Source organism: Ursus americanus, chromosome X, assembly GCF_024610735.1.
Source record: "Ursus americanus isolate L20-20 chromosome X, mUrsAme1.1.p, whole genome shotgun sequence".
NCBI lineage: Eukaryota > Metazoa > Chordata > Mammalia > Carnivora > Ursidae > Ursus > Ursus americanus.
Genome location: NC_142164.1, coordinates 64,727,879 through 64,740,100, shown reverse-complemented (window position 1 = coordinate 64,740,100; position 12,222 = coordinate 64,727,879). Strand labels below are relative to the sequence as shown.

The 12,222-nt window shown below is 46.8% G+C and overlaps 1 protein-coding gene across 1 annotated transcript; it reads right to left on the bottom strand.

Annotated features, from left to right (window-relative positions):
* Positions 1–1,259: 1,259 nt before the first annotated feature.
* Positions 1,260–5,513, bottom strand: LOC123778134 (doublesex- and mab-3-related transcription factor C2-like). The gene is made up of 5 exons (XM_087859800.1): positions 5,243–5,513; positions 5,001–5,158; positions 4,275–4,411; positions 2,731–2,875; positions 1,260–1,731 (listed from the first exon to the last, which is right to left on the bottom strand). The coding sequence occupies exons 1-5, from the start codon at positions 5,455–5,457 to the stop codon at positions 1,619–1,621; spliced, it is 768 nt and encodes a 255-aa protein (XP_087715926.1). The 5' UTR covers positions 5,458–5,513; the 3' UTR covers positions 1,260–1,618.
* Between the last annotated feature and the right edge of the window lie 6,709 nt (positions 5,514–12,222).

Below are 12,222 nucleotides of genomic sequence, written 5' to 3'. Positions count from 1 at the left end.
CTTGGGTAAAATGAGGGAAGCAAGGAAAGAGGGAGAAAACACCATGGGAAATAGTCAGCAACAGGGCACATCCAATTGAGTTTTCTGTCTTCGCGGCGGGGTGTCCAGGTCTTCCTTTGTTTGGAACATCAGCAGAGGACTGAGAAACAAGTGCAGGTAAGATCCAATCCATGACTATATATTGTTACCTCGAGTACAAAACAGAAAGACTATTTTTGAAAGACTCTTCTGACTGGATATCTGCCGCTTCAATATTGGACATTTCACTCAACGGTTCAGATATAGATACAGATGATACAGATATAGAGATAGATGTAGAAGGTAAATATTAGCTAACTTAGGGCCCGGCAGAGAAGGGGGTCTTCCCCCATCCATCTTCGGCTAAAAATTTCCCCTAAAACACTTGTGCAAGAGGGTGGTAATAATGCTTAGCTCAGAGAGCTGCTGTGAGGCTATATGTGTTTAGCATACAGGAGGCACAAAATAAATGCATGATAATGATTCTTCCTCATATTTCATGGGTCCTTCAAAAGTAGGCTCTGGGTCTAATTCACCTCCCCTCTGATTCTTCTGGCCCTGATTGGCTTCGGTGTCCCCCAGTGTACAATACACATTGGACTAGAATCCAACTGGCATTCACTTGGCCATGGGTGGCCTCAATGGATGTTTTCTTTGGCCCACGTACAGGTCTCACAGGGGAAACCAGAGCCAACACTTTGAAATGGAGGTAAAAATCTGCATAGATAATCTAGAATTCCATTTTCTCTTGAAAACTCAGGAGATGTGGCAGTGCAGAGTCCACATCCCTGCATGGCAGCAAACGGCTGGAGCCAGGGGGCAGCTGGCCCCTTAGGTAAGAGCATGCATGCACTGCGAAGTGGCCAGAGCCTGTCTGGACTGCTCCACTCATATATAAGACCTGCTTGACCCTGCAGACAACTCAATTTGGGGCCCTGTGGACAGCTGGGAACAGTCTATGCCAGGCAGAGAGTAGGCACTTACTTGCTCAACGAGTAAAACCCTTACCCCTTTTTATCTCTACCATTTTCTTGTCTAGTCATGTTAAGAAATCCCACTTGTTGGGTTAGGTGATTTTCACTTTGGAAGGTAAATTGAACAGGTCTGTTAGAGTCAGGATGGTCTACGTTATGCTGTGGTAACAAACAACTCCTCTATCTCACTGCCTTACAACAGCAAGGGTTCATTCTTTGTTCACACACATAAATCTAGACATGAAATGAAAACACCTTTATATTTTGACAAGCATGGATACATACATGAGTGCACGGCTACGTTTGCAATCACAAGTCAAATGAAAACTCTGGCATATGAACCTATGACCTCCCACAGAACCCTATTTAGAGACTGGTCAGCTTAGATTACACAACCCTGTTTCTATAAGAGACATAAAAAGGCCCCCAAATCCAAGGCAGTAAGGGATGGAGGTACAAGAATATCCACCCTCAGCCAAGGAATTGCCCCATATAATGAAAAGGGTCTGAAAAGCTTGTAAAAGAACCTGAAGGTTAAAAAAAAAAGTGTTATGCGTATTGGGTATTAAACATTTTGCAAACTCATAAATCGGCAGCACTCTAGTGAGGCCTCGTCTTCTGGGCTTCTAGCTCAAGAGGGAGATGCACCCCAGATGTCCAATAGGCAGAGAAATGGAGCTGGCTGGCCTGGGTCGCAGAGAGGGGCTAGAAGGCTGGGGTCCTCCATCTCCAGCAGGAGCTGCAGATAGAAAAGAAGGCATCAGAGCCAGGTCACATCCTTTTTCCCTCCAGGCTCTCCCCTCTCTCTTGTTCCACCCGACCTAGGCTTTGTCACCTGAACTACAGACTACAGCACGGAACTCTTCCTCACTGATTTGCTCATCTCGGGTCTTGCCTCCTCCAATCCCTCCATCAAAACCACCACATTTCTTTTTGTCGAGCCCAGGACCTTCGAATATACTCCTCCCTAGCTCACACGTTGCCTGGCTCCTCACCCCCCCCCCCCACAGTTTCTGGTCTAGCCCCTAAGCCCGGCACTCGGGACCTCTGTGATTGGCAGCCTCTCCAGCCTCATCCCCTTCTGTTCCAGCAGTTCTGCCTTCACCCAGGTCGCTGCCTCACTCACACACCATACCCCACCCAACGTTGTGGTCTGGGAATGCCCAGCCTTCCCTCTCAGCCTTCCCAGGCATCTGTCTCTCCTCAGACTTCCTCTGGTCCTTCCTCTCCAGGCTCATCGTTGAAATGCAGCCACAAAACACCAGGGAAGTACGAAGGCATCCAGGCTCCACATGGAGACTGGCATCAAAGACCAGATCTCCCTCCAGCCTAGGCTCTTGTCACCTATATATTTCCTATGTATATCCTGCCCACCACAGCAGACTGCAGGGGCGTGGGTGGAAAGCTCTGGGATAGGAGTGAGGAGACCCGGGTGTTCCACTTGACAGGCTGCATGCCCCAGGGCAAGTCCCTGCCACTAGCAGGGCCTCAGTTTCCTTGTTTCTTGATGCCAGGGCCCTGGGCATTTGCTGTTGAGCACTGAGCTCGATACACTGATGATTCACTGAGCAACCATCGACTGCCATCTCTGGCATCAGACCGAGGAGCTTGGGTGCCCGGGCCCAAGGAGGTTCAACCCACCAACCCGGCCTCCCCGTTAGGCCCTGCTTCCCCCAACGCCCTCCCATTTCCCAGCCATCCCCACCGCCCCGTGTTGTCCTTTCAAGGACCAGGCTACCTGCCGCCACGCAGGGCTGGAGCAGGGAGATGGAGCCCGAAGGTGCCTGGGGAGATTCTCTCAGAATCAGCAGAGCCTCGGCCGCTTCCAGCTTCCGCTGCCACTCTGAGGCAGAAACCGAGTCCTGGTCAGAAGCTTCAGGAGCCTGCAGTGGAAAGGGTGTGAGGAAATGGGACCTGAAAACCCATGCCTCCCCACCTCACGGGGTCGGTGGCCCTTCAGTCCCTGGTTCCGCTGAAGGCCCCACCCAGCCAGCCCCGGGGTGGCTGGGTGGGGCCTTGGGCTCTTCCCATTCACTAAGCTTGGCCCCTGCCAGGGTTCTGGACCCCGCTATTTTCCCAGGATCTGTGGCTGCAGTAGGACAGGACCAAGGACGGCACAGAGCTGGAGAGCTGAGCATCTAGAAACAAGGAAAAGAGAGGCCCGGGGATTAAACCCTCTGGCAGACCCGTACTACCCGTCGAGAAACAGGGCCAGGACCTTGCAATATGTGGATGTGGGAGTCTGAATGCCTCCTGGCCATTAGCCATTGTGGCTTGCACAAGTCCTTCCCCCTGTTTGGTCTGTTTTCCTTTCCTTTATTTTCTTTTTGTTTTTTTAAATAATAATATTTTTCATTACATTATATTATATATATTATATTATATTAGTATATTATATTATATCAGTATATTATATTATATTAGTCACCATCCCTAGTTTTTGATGTAAAGTTCCATAATTCATTACTTGCGTATAACACCCAGCGCACCATGCAATACGTGCCCTCCTTAATACCCATCACCAGCCTATCTGTTTTCCTTTCTATGTCCTTCTTCAGTATCTCTGCTGAGACACTAGTTCCTGCCAGCATTTCCAAAACTCCCAGGGCAACAGGGACGATTATGGGACATCACAGGTGTCTGCGTTCTAATCCGTAAAGCACCTGGAGAAATGGGATCACTGTCCCTGTCCAGGGACTGGTTCTCACCTCCGTATTCCCCAGTCCCCATGGAACTTGAAAGACCAGCTTGCTCATCTAATGGCCTGGAAGCTTTCTGTAATGACCTCTGGACTCTCCCCTTGGGCCCTGTGGCCCTCACCATCGTGCCCCCCCCTTTCAACGGGACCTTCTACCCCATCAATTTGTTTCTTGTGGAATGACAGCCTCCATTAGCTGAAGTCCTGTTATGCGGCACGCCTTGGCCTAGTCCTCTTGTCAGTGCTATAGGTGTGGGATATTGTCCCTATCAGTACACGGCTAGTACACTGGCAGTGGAGGCTTGGAAATGTAGTGTCACGTGTCCAAAGTCTCACAAATAGGCAATGGCAAGGCTGGGAGAGTCCTGCCCTTGCCCCCTAGTCTGAGATGCTGCCTTCTCTACTCCTCCTCCTCCTGCCCCCCTTCCTCCTCCCCCTGCCACTTCTTGCCCTGCTCCTCTCCTCCCCCTCCTTCTCCTCCTCATCGGCCACCTCCTCCACTCTCCCACGGCATCAAGCACAATGGTTGGGCACCCAATAACACAGTATACAACTAGCTCCATGTGCCTTCCCACTTGACTCACGTGCTGGGCAGGGCAGGAGTCCTGCGGGTCTTCCTGGAAAGAGAAATTGTTAGTCGCATCTTCAAGGCTGCTGGAGTCCAGGACAGAGACAAAGATTTTGGGGCCTGTCCAGTCAGCAGAGCTCCTTGAGCGCTTGCCTGTGGGAGCAGAGAGCACAGGGTGGAGTCAGGCACCAGGCCGGCCATGGGGAGGAGATGTGTATGGGTTTGTTCTGGGATGAGGATAGGAGCCCAGAACCTCAGAGCCCAAGGTCACTATGGCAAGCTGCAGTAGGGTTACGGAGGGAACCCATGTCTTCAGGACACAGAGAAGAGTCTGGGCAGTGGGTGAGATGGGAACCTCCCCCCCACAGGCCCCAGACTCTCCTTACCTCCCTGGGGGTTGCACAGGGGTGGGTGGGCCTCAAGCTGGGACATGATGTTCTCCTTCCCGGGTGTGGAAAGCTGGGGACACTCTAGGTGAGCCTTTCTCCCTGACCCCACCCCACGCTTCCTCACCCCCAGTCTGAGGTCTCATCTCACCATGGACCATTTTGACCCCCCAGATCTCTCCTTCTCACCAACGCTTGGTAGATAATATTGATGAAGTTTTATAGGTGGGGCAGCTAAAGGCCCGAGGAGTAATTTGCCAAGGCCACATCAAAATTGGGTAGTAGGACTGGTGATAGAGCTGCTCAGTGCTCCCTACCTCCAAACCCAGACGCCCTCCCTGGCCAGAAACACTTACTGAGGGCTCCTGCTTGAACGGTCAACTTCTTCACAGGGCTGTGAGCTTTGGGAGGGGAGGCCTCACTCTTTTTCAGTCCTTGAGCCAGGCGCTTCTTTAGGGGTGCCCCCTGCTTCCTCTTCAAGGCACTCTCAGCAGGCAAGACACTGTGGTGTTCCCTAAAGTGGGGGAATGCAGGTCTACAGTCAGTCACATTTAGGGGATGCGAACCCCCCCCCCCCTTTTCCAGACACCATACTCACGAGAAGAAGGCACACTTGTGACACTCGCAGGCCTGGAAGAGGCAGGAGTGCTCCTGGTCCTTGATTTGGTCGGCGAAGCCGTGGTTGTAGCAGCGGGCACAGCGACTTACAGCTTTTTTGGGGCCAAGTTCAATCCCCCACGGGGCTCCGGTCTCAAGCCCAGTGGGGGAGTCGGAGGGGCAGCAGGGCACAGCAGGCATTTCATTGGGATCCATGGTTCTAGGGCCAGGAGTGGAGGTCAGGATGGCCACATGATCCCCTACCCTCAACGTACTTCCTCCGCCCTTTGAAAACCCCACCTGAGGTGCCTGGATTCTTCTTCACCCAGCTCACCGCTGAAATCAGATCGCACCCACCCTTCTCACTCACTAGCCTCCTTCCCAGGAAGTCCCACTCACACATAGCCTCATTCCAAGAAACTCTTGGCGTGATTCCTGTAACCTTTCAATCCAACCATTATTCTCCCTGCTTACCTTCGCTCTACACAGACCCCATCTTCAGGCATACACATGCACTCCTGTGCCCCCTTCAACAATTACTGCTCTCCCCTTCTCGTGTATCATCCTGTACTCTGCCATACCTTACTATTTTTCCTGCCATCCACTTCCACAATTATCTTCCTAACCTCCTGCATTCATTCACTCGCTCCCTACTCATGATTCTAGCCCCCCTCCCACTCAGTTCTACCGTTAGTATGTCCTACATTCAACTCTCCTCTCACACCCCATTCTGACTTTCTTCCCACTGTAATCTTAATTAGTCTCTCAGTCCCCCCACCATTTTAAGCTGACACCCCCTTTGTACCCCATGAAATTTTACTCTGCTGCTGGATCCCAAGCCTCTCTTTCAATACTTATTTTCATTCATCCCTTCGATTATTCATCGACGGGATCCTTCTGAAGCCCCGTATCCTGAGCTAGTCAACAGCCAACTCCTCACTGCACTAAGTGTTTTCTTCCACCAACAGAACACCCTCTGCTCTCATGCAAACCCATGTATTCCCTGCACAGCCTCCCAACAATCTTCCACGCTCCTCTTCACACTTCAACGGTTAGGCTTGGGTACGCCTTCCCGGTCCCTCACACCTGGGGTGCACCACCTCATCTCAGGCAGCCCATTCATTCGCTGCCACTACCACATCAGAATCAAAGGCAGGGGCATGAGCCCTGCCTCAGGTTCCAGAGGCCAGGGGTCAGGGGGCTGAGGCAAGGGTTTCCCCCCCACAGGCGTTCGGTTGTTGTTGCTTGGGGTGGGGGGGGGGGAGAGGGGACGGGGTGGAGTGGGACATCAGGAGGTACTCCACTGAGGTGAAGGAGAGGAAAAGGAGTTGGTCACCCAGAGCAAGAGGGAGGGAGGAAAGAAGATGTGTGGAGAACGAGGGTCCTATTCCTGACGCCGGCTTGTGGTTACCTCAGCCTCCCGCAAGTCGAAATCCAACAGCAGGGACAGAAGGTGGGAGGGAACACCCACCTCTCTCTCCCTTTCCCGCCCTTGCCACAAAGGCCAATGAGTTCCCAGCGCTGCCTTCCACCTCCCACGGCTGTGGCTGGCGACCAATGAGCTTCGAGTTCCATCGAAGTTCGCCCACCAAAGTCCCGCCCCTCTCGCCTTCCTCCCACTTCTCCTTGCGCTGGCTTTACTAAGCCAGTCAGTAACTCTGAAGCGAAGTGAAGCAAAGTGAAGCGAAGCGAAGCTTCGTGCTCCCTAAACCTTGTTTCCCAGACTTTTCTCTCTTTGGATGTGAAATATTATATGTGCACGCATATTTAACTCAAGTCCTTGGTATCCTATAACTTACTTTTATGAAATTCAGCATGTGGTTTTAAGATTCATCCATATTCCTATGTCAGGAATTGTCATTGGGGGGGGGATGGCAGTTCTCTACCCCCAGGGAACATTTGGCAGTGCCTGGAGTCATTTTGGTCCATCTTTGCATGTCTCTGTGTCTGAGCTCACTCTTCTGTTCCGCAGATAAATTTGTCTATTCCTGTGCCAATACTACACCATCTTCATTTTTACCTCTTGATAAGACCTCTTGATCTATGGTAGGGCAAGTCTCCACATCTTATTCATAATCTTCAAGCACATCTTCCTTATTCTTCACCTTTTGCCCTTCCAGTATAAGTGTCAGAATCAGCATGTCATGTTCCTTGAAAATTCATTTGCAACCGATTTGGGTTGCATTTTCATTGAATCTGTGGATAAGTTAGGGGAGAGTTGACTATCTTTAGGACACCCAGCCCTCCTAGTCATCAACATGGCATGTCTCTCCATTTATGTCGGGCTTCCTTAATGTTTTAACCTTTAGTTTAGTATTTCATTTTATCTTTTGTACATTCAGATCTTGCATGTCTTTTCTTGCATTTACCCCAAAATACTCTGGAATCAACGATGTTGCTTTTGTGCTTGATGTCCATTTAAAATGACATTTTCTTATTGTATCTAATTTATAGAAATCCGTTTGACTTTTTAAAAACTATATTGACCTTAAAGTCAGCCACCCTGCTAAACTGTGTGATATCTAATCATCTGTCTTTCGATGTTCTGTGGTTTTTCATGAATCTGCACAAGAATCTGCACAAGAATCAATTTACAGTCTTCTTAAACCTGTACTGGCTGGCTAGGGCATCCACTACAAGGTCGAACAGACATGACCAAATTTGATCTCTTTGCATTGTCCCTAATATGAAGTAGAATGCTGCCAACATTTCCATAATAAAATGTGTTTGCTGTGTCTCACTGTTTTCTTCCTCTCTTCCTTCCTCCATTCCTCCCTCACTCTCTCCTTCTCTCCCTCCTTCCCTCTCTCCTTCCCCACATTCCTTCTTTCCTTCTTTCCTTCCTTTTCTTGTTTCTTCTTCCTTTCTTTTCTTCTTTCTTCCTTTCTCTCTCTTTTCTTTCTTTCTTTCTTTCTTTCTTTCTTTCTTTCTTTCTTTCTTTCGTTCTCTTTATAAGATTAAGGAGTTTCCCCTTATATTTCCAGTTTAATAAGTTTGTTGTAAAAATCATGACTAGATATTGAATTTTACTTTTTTGTCTCTATTGAAATGATCAAGAGTCTATTTGTTTAGTCTGTTAATACAGTGTTATTTGTAGATGCTTTTTTCAAAGTCTTTAATGAAGCTTATAATCACAAAAGGACAAAAATCTTAAGTGTGTATCTCAACGAGTTTTCAAAAATTAAACATACCCATTCATTCAGCACCTAGAGCAAGCAACAGAATATGTTGGCAACACACAAACCTCTCTCATGCCTCTCTCTCTCTCTCTATCTATCTATCATCTATCTATCTATCTATCTATCTATCTATCTATCTATCTATCTATCATCTATCTTAATGTGAAGCCAGCTTTGCTCTCCTAGAATAAATGTAACTTCGTTATGGGGGATCATCTTTTGTAGATGCTGGTGGGTTCAGTTTGCTAAAATTTTGCTTCGGATTTTTACATCTTCTGCTCATGAGCAAGATTGACTTGAAGTTCCTCTTTCTCACACTATCCTTGCTGGTTCCAGCGTCAAGGTTTTCTAGTCTCATAGCCTGAGTTGGGGAATAGTTTCTCTTTTCTATCCGCTGGAAGTTTTTGTATAACATTGGGATTGTCTGTCTTGAGACTTTATTAAAACTTGACCACTAAACAGCTGACGTACCTGTTTCCTTCATTTTTTCCCTTAAATTGTACTGTGGGTAATTTCAAACATACGCAAATAGGGTTTGCATAGAAACTTACAATCTCCAGGTTCATTACACTAGAGCTGTGCTCTTGGCACATTAGCTTGCATCAGAATCCAAATAAGCCAAAGAGCTTATGCAAACAGATTGCCGAGCTCCACATCTACAGTCTCAGATTTAAAAATCTGGGGTGGGGGGCGCCTGGGTGGCATAGCGGTTAAGCATCTGCCTAGGGCTCAGGGCGTGATCCCGGCATTGCAGGATCGAGCCCCACATCAGGCTCGTCCACTATGAGCCTGCTTCTTCCTCTCCCACTCCCCCTGCTTGTGTTCCCTCTCTCGCTGGCTATCTCTATCTCTGTCGAATAAATAAATAAAATCTTTAAAAAAAAATCTGGGGTGGGACCCAGGGTTTGCTTTTCTGACAAGTTCCCTGGTGATTCAGATGCTGCTGATGGGGGAACCACACTTTGAGAACACTGTACGGGAGAGAATAGTGAGGGAACCTCCAAGTACCCATCACTGGGCTGCCAGGGCTAACAACTCACATGCCAGTTTCATTTTGTATATATCTTCTTCCCTCCGTCTCTCCAGATTATTTTCAATAGATACCAGAAATCACCTTACTTTGTTGTGGAGCACTTCATCACATAACTCCAAAATGTGAGCGATCCATTTTCCTCAACTGTCTATTTGAAAATAGATTCAAAACGCACAAAGTTGAAGAGAGAACATTCTTTCACCTAGATTTCATATTGTCCCATTGCTTTATCTCTCCTTTTTCTTCTTTTTACCTAACCACTCAAGTTCCAAACACTTCATCCAATTACTTCAGAATCTATCTCCTAAGAACTAGGATAGTCTCCTGTCTAACCGCATTACTATTGTCACATTGAAGAAATTTAACAGTGGCATGATAACCCATTATCTAGGTCCATATTCAAACTTCCCCCAACTGCCCCAATGATATCCTTTTGAGGGTCAACCGTTGCATTCAGTTGTCATGTCTCTTTAGTATCTTCTAGTCCCAAACAGTCCCTCAACTTAAATCTTCCGTGACAACGACATTTTCCAAGAGCCTAGACCTGTTTGCTTCCAACGTGTCCGCAATATGGCTTTGCCTGATATTTTCCTCTCGTTTAGATGATTTCTGTTTAACATTTTTGGCAAGGATATTAAGTAGGTGATGCGTAGTTCACATGACATCACATCCGGAGGTTCCTAAGGTCAGTTTGTCTAGCTGCCGGTGCTACTATTGGCATGATTCGGTTTGATCACTTATTTATGGTATCGTTGGACAAATCAGTCCATTGTAAAGGTACCTTTGTCCCTCTGTGACTTACAAGCAGTCTGTAGCATGATATTTTGTTTTTTGTTTTTTTTTTTTTAAAGATTTTATTTATTTATTTGACAGAGTTAGAGACAGCCAGTGAGAGAGGGAACACAAGCAGGGGGAGTGGGAGAGGAAGAAGCAGGCTCATAGCGGAGGAGCCTGATGTGGGGCTCGATCCCATAACGCCGGGATCATGCCCTGAGCCAAAGGCAGGCGCTTAACCGCTGTGCCACCCAGGCGCCCCTGTAGCATGATATTTTGATACCATGTGGGTACTCTGTTTCCTCCCCACAGAATTTCATCTCTTGGCCTTAGTTTCTGTTCCTGGTTCTTGTCTGATTTGATTATTACTTCGGTGGTTGAAAAATGAGGACTTTCTATTGCTATCATTCCTTTCTACTTTTATTGGCGGACATTTTGCTGTAAAGATGAACATCCCAGTCCCCCACCCCCCACCTTGTTGCTGTTGCTGCTCTAGTGTTTGCAGCAGCAGAGAAAGATGAAAAGCCATTCAGGTGTTGTGTTCCAAGAAATAGAAAGAGAATAAAGTGGACAATATTAAGAGAAATGTAAACAAGTTTAAGAAGAATTTGGTAAGAATTTCTCTAACAGTCCAAACATAATGACAAAATCTATTGCCTGAAATTAACAACAACAGCAAAGTTCTTAACAATTATTAAGAGGACCTGAGATATAAATTTGGTCAGCTATAAAATGGCTTGGATCTGTTATGCACACACACACACACACACACACACACACACAGAGAGACACACACACACACTCTCACACACATACACAAACATTTTAGATGGACACATGCTAAAATATATAAATAAAAAACACTGTTTATTTCAGTTACAGAATATACGTTAGAAAACCGTGACACCGTATATTACATTTTACAAAAAGCAGAAGATCTTCCACTAAGTCTATATAATACAAGACCTTTCAGACAAGGTGAAAGAGGAATTGATTCAAAATCTGAAAAAAAAATTCAAATACTGTATTTTTACTATCACACGGGTCGTGAGACATGAGGCCCTGGCCAATTAATACTGTGGGTGTACTTTGTCTCCAAGGACTTTCCAATTTGCAAAGACCTGATTTATAGCTTAAAAAATTGAACTCATGGCACAGATATTGTGGAATCCGTTCTATCACTTACAAAAGAATTTGAGCTAATTACAAAAAAGGAGTATCTGTCATGAAGGACAGCAATCTAGCTGTTATGCTGGAAATCGAATTCCACTGTTGTTTTAAATCAAGAGTCCAGTGTTTCTCTTATTCTTCTTTGCACTGTGTGATGCATATTGAAAACACGGGTGCTTCAAGTTTCTAAAGTAGGCTATATGTCAACTATCATGGATAGAGTTATTAATGTCATTCGGTAAATATGTGCAAGCACAGTGATTCATCGTAGGTTAATTGTGTCAATCTCGCTAGAGGTTTGTAAGTTTTATGGATCTTTTCAAAGAACCAGATTTTTGTTTCATTGATTTTTCTCTACTGTTTTCTGTTTTATATTTCATTGATTACTGGACTTAATCTTTAACATTGCCTTCCTTCTGCTCACTTGGGGTTTATTTTGCTCTTCGTCTTCTAGTTTCCTGAGGCAAGAACTTAGATTATTGATTTGATGCTTTTCCTTTTACTTAATGGAAGCCCTTAATAATATAAATTTCCCTTTCAGCAATGCTTTAGCTTCATCCCACAAATTTTGGTATGTCTTATAATCATTTCCGTTCAGTTCAATTCATTTCTTGATGTGCTGGAACATTTTCCCTGTAGTCCATAGATTGGGTGGCCTCCTTACCACTGGGTGTTGTTAAAAGTCCTGAAATCAGGGGCGCCTGGGTAGCGCAGTCCTTAAGCATCTGCCTTTGGCTCAGCGCGTGATCCCGGCATTCCGGGATCGAGTTCCACATCGGGCTCCTCCGCTGGGAGACTGCTTCTTCCTCTCCCACTCCCCTGCTG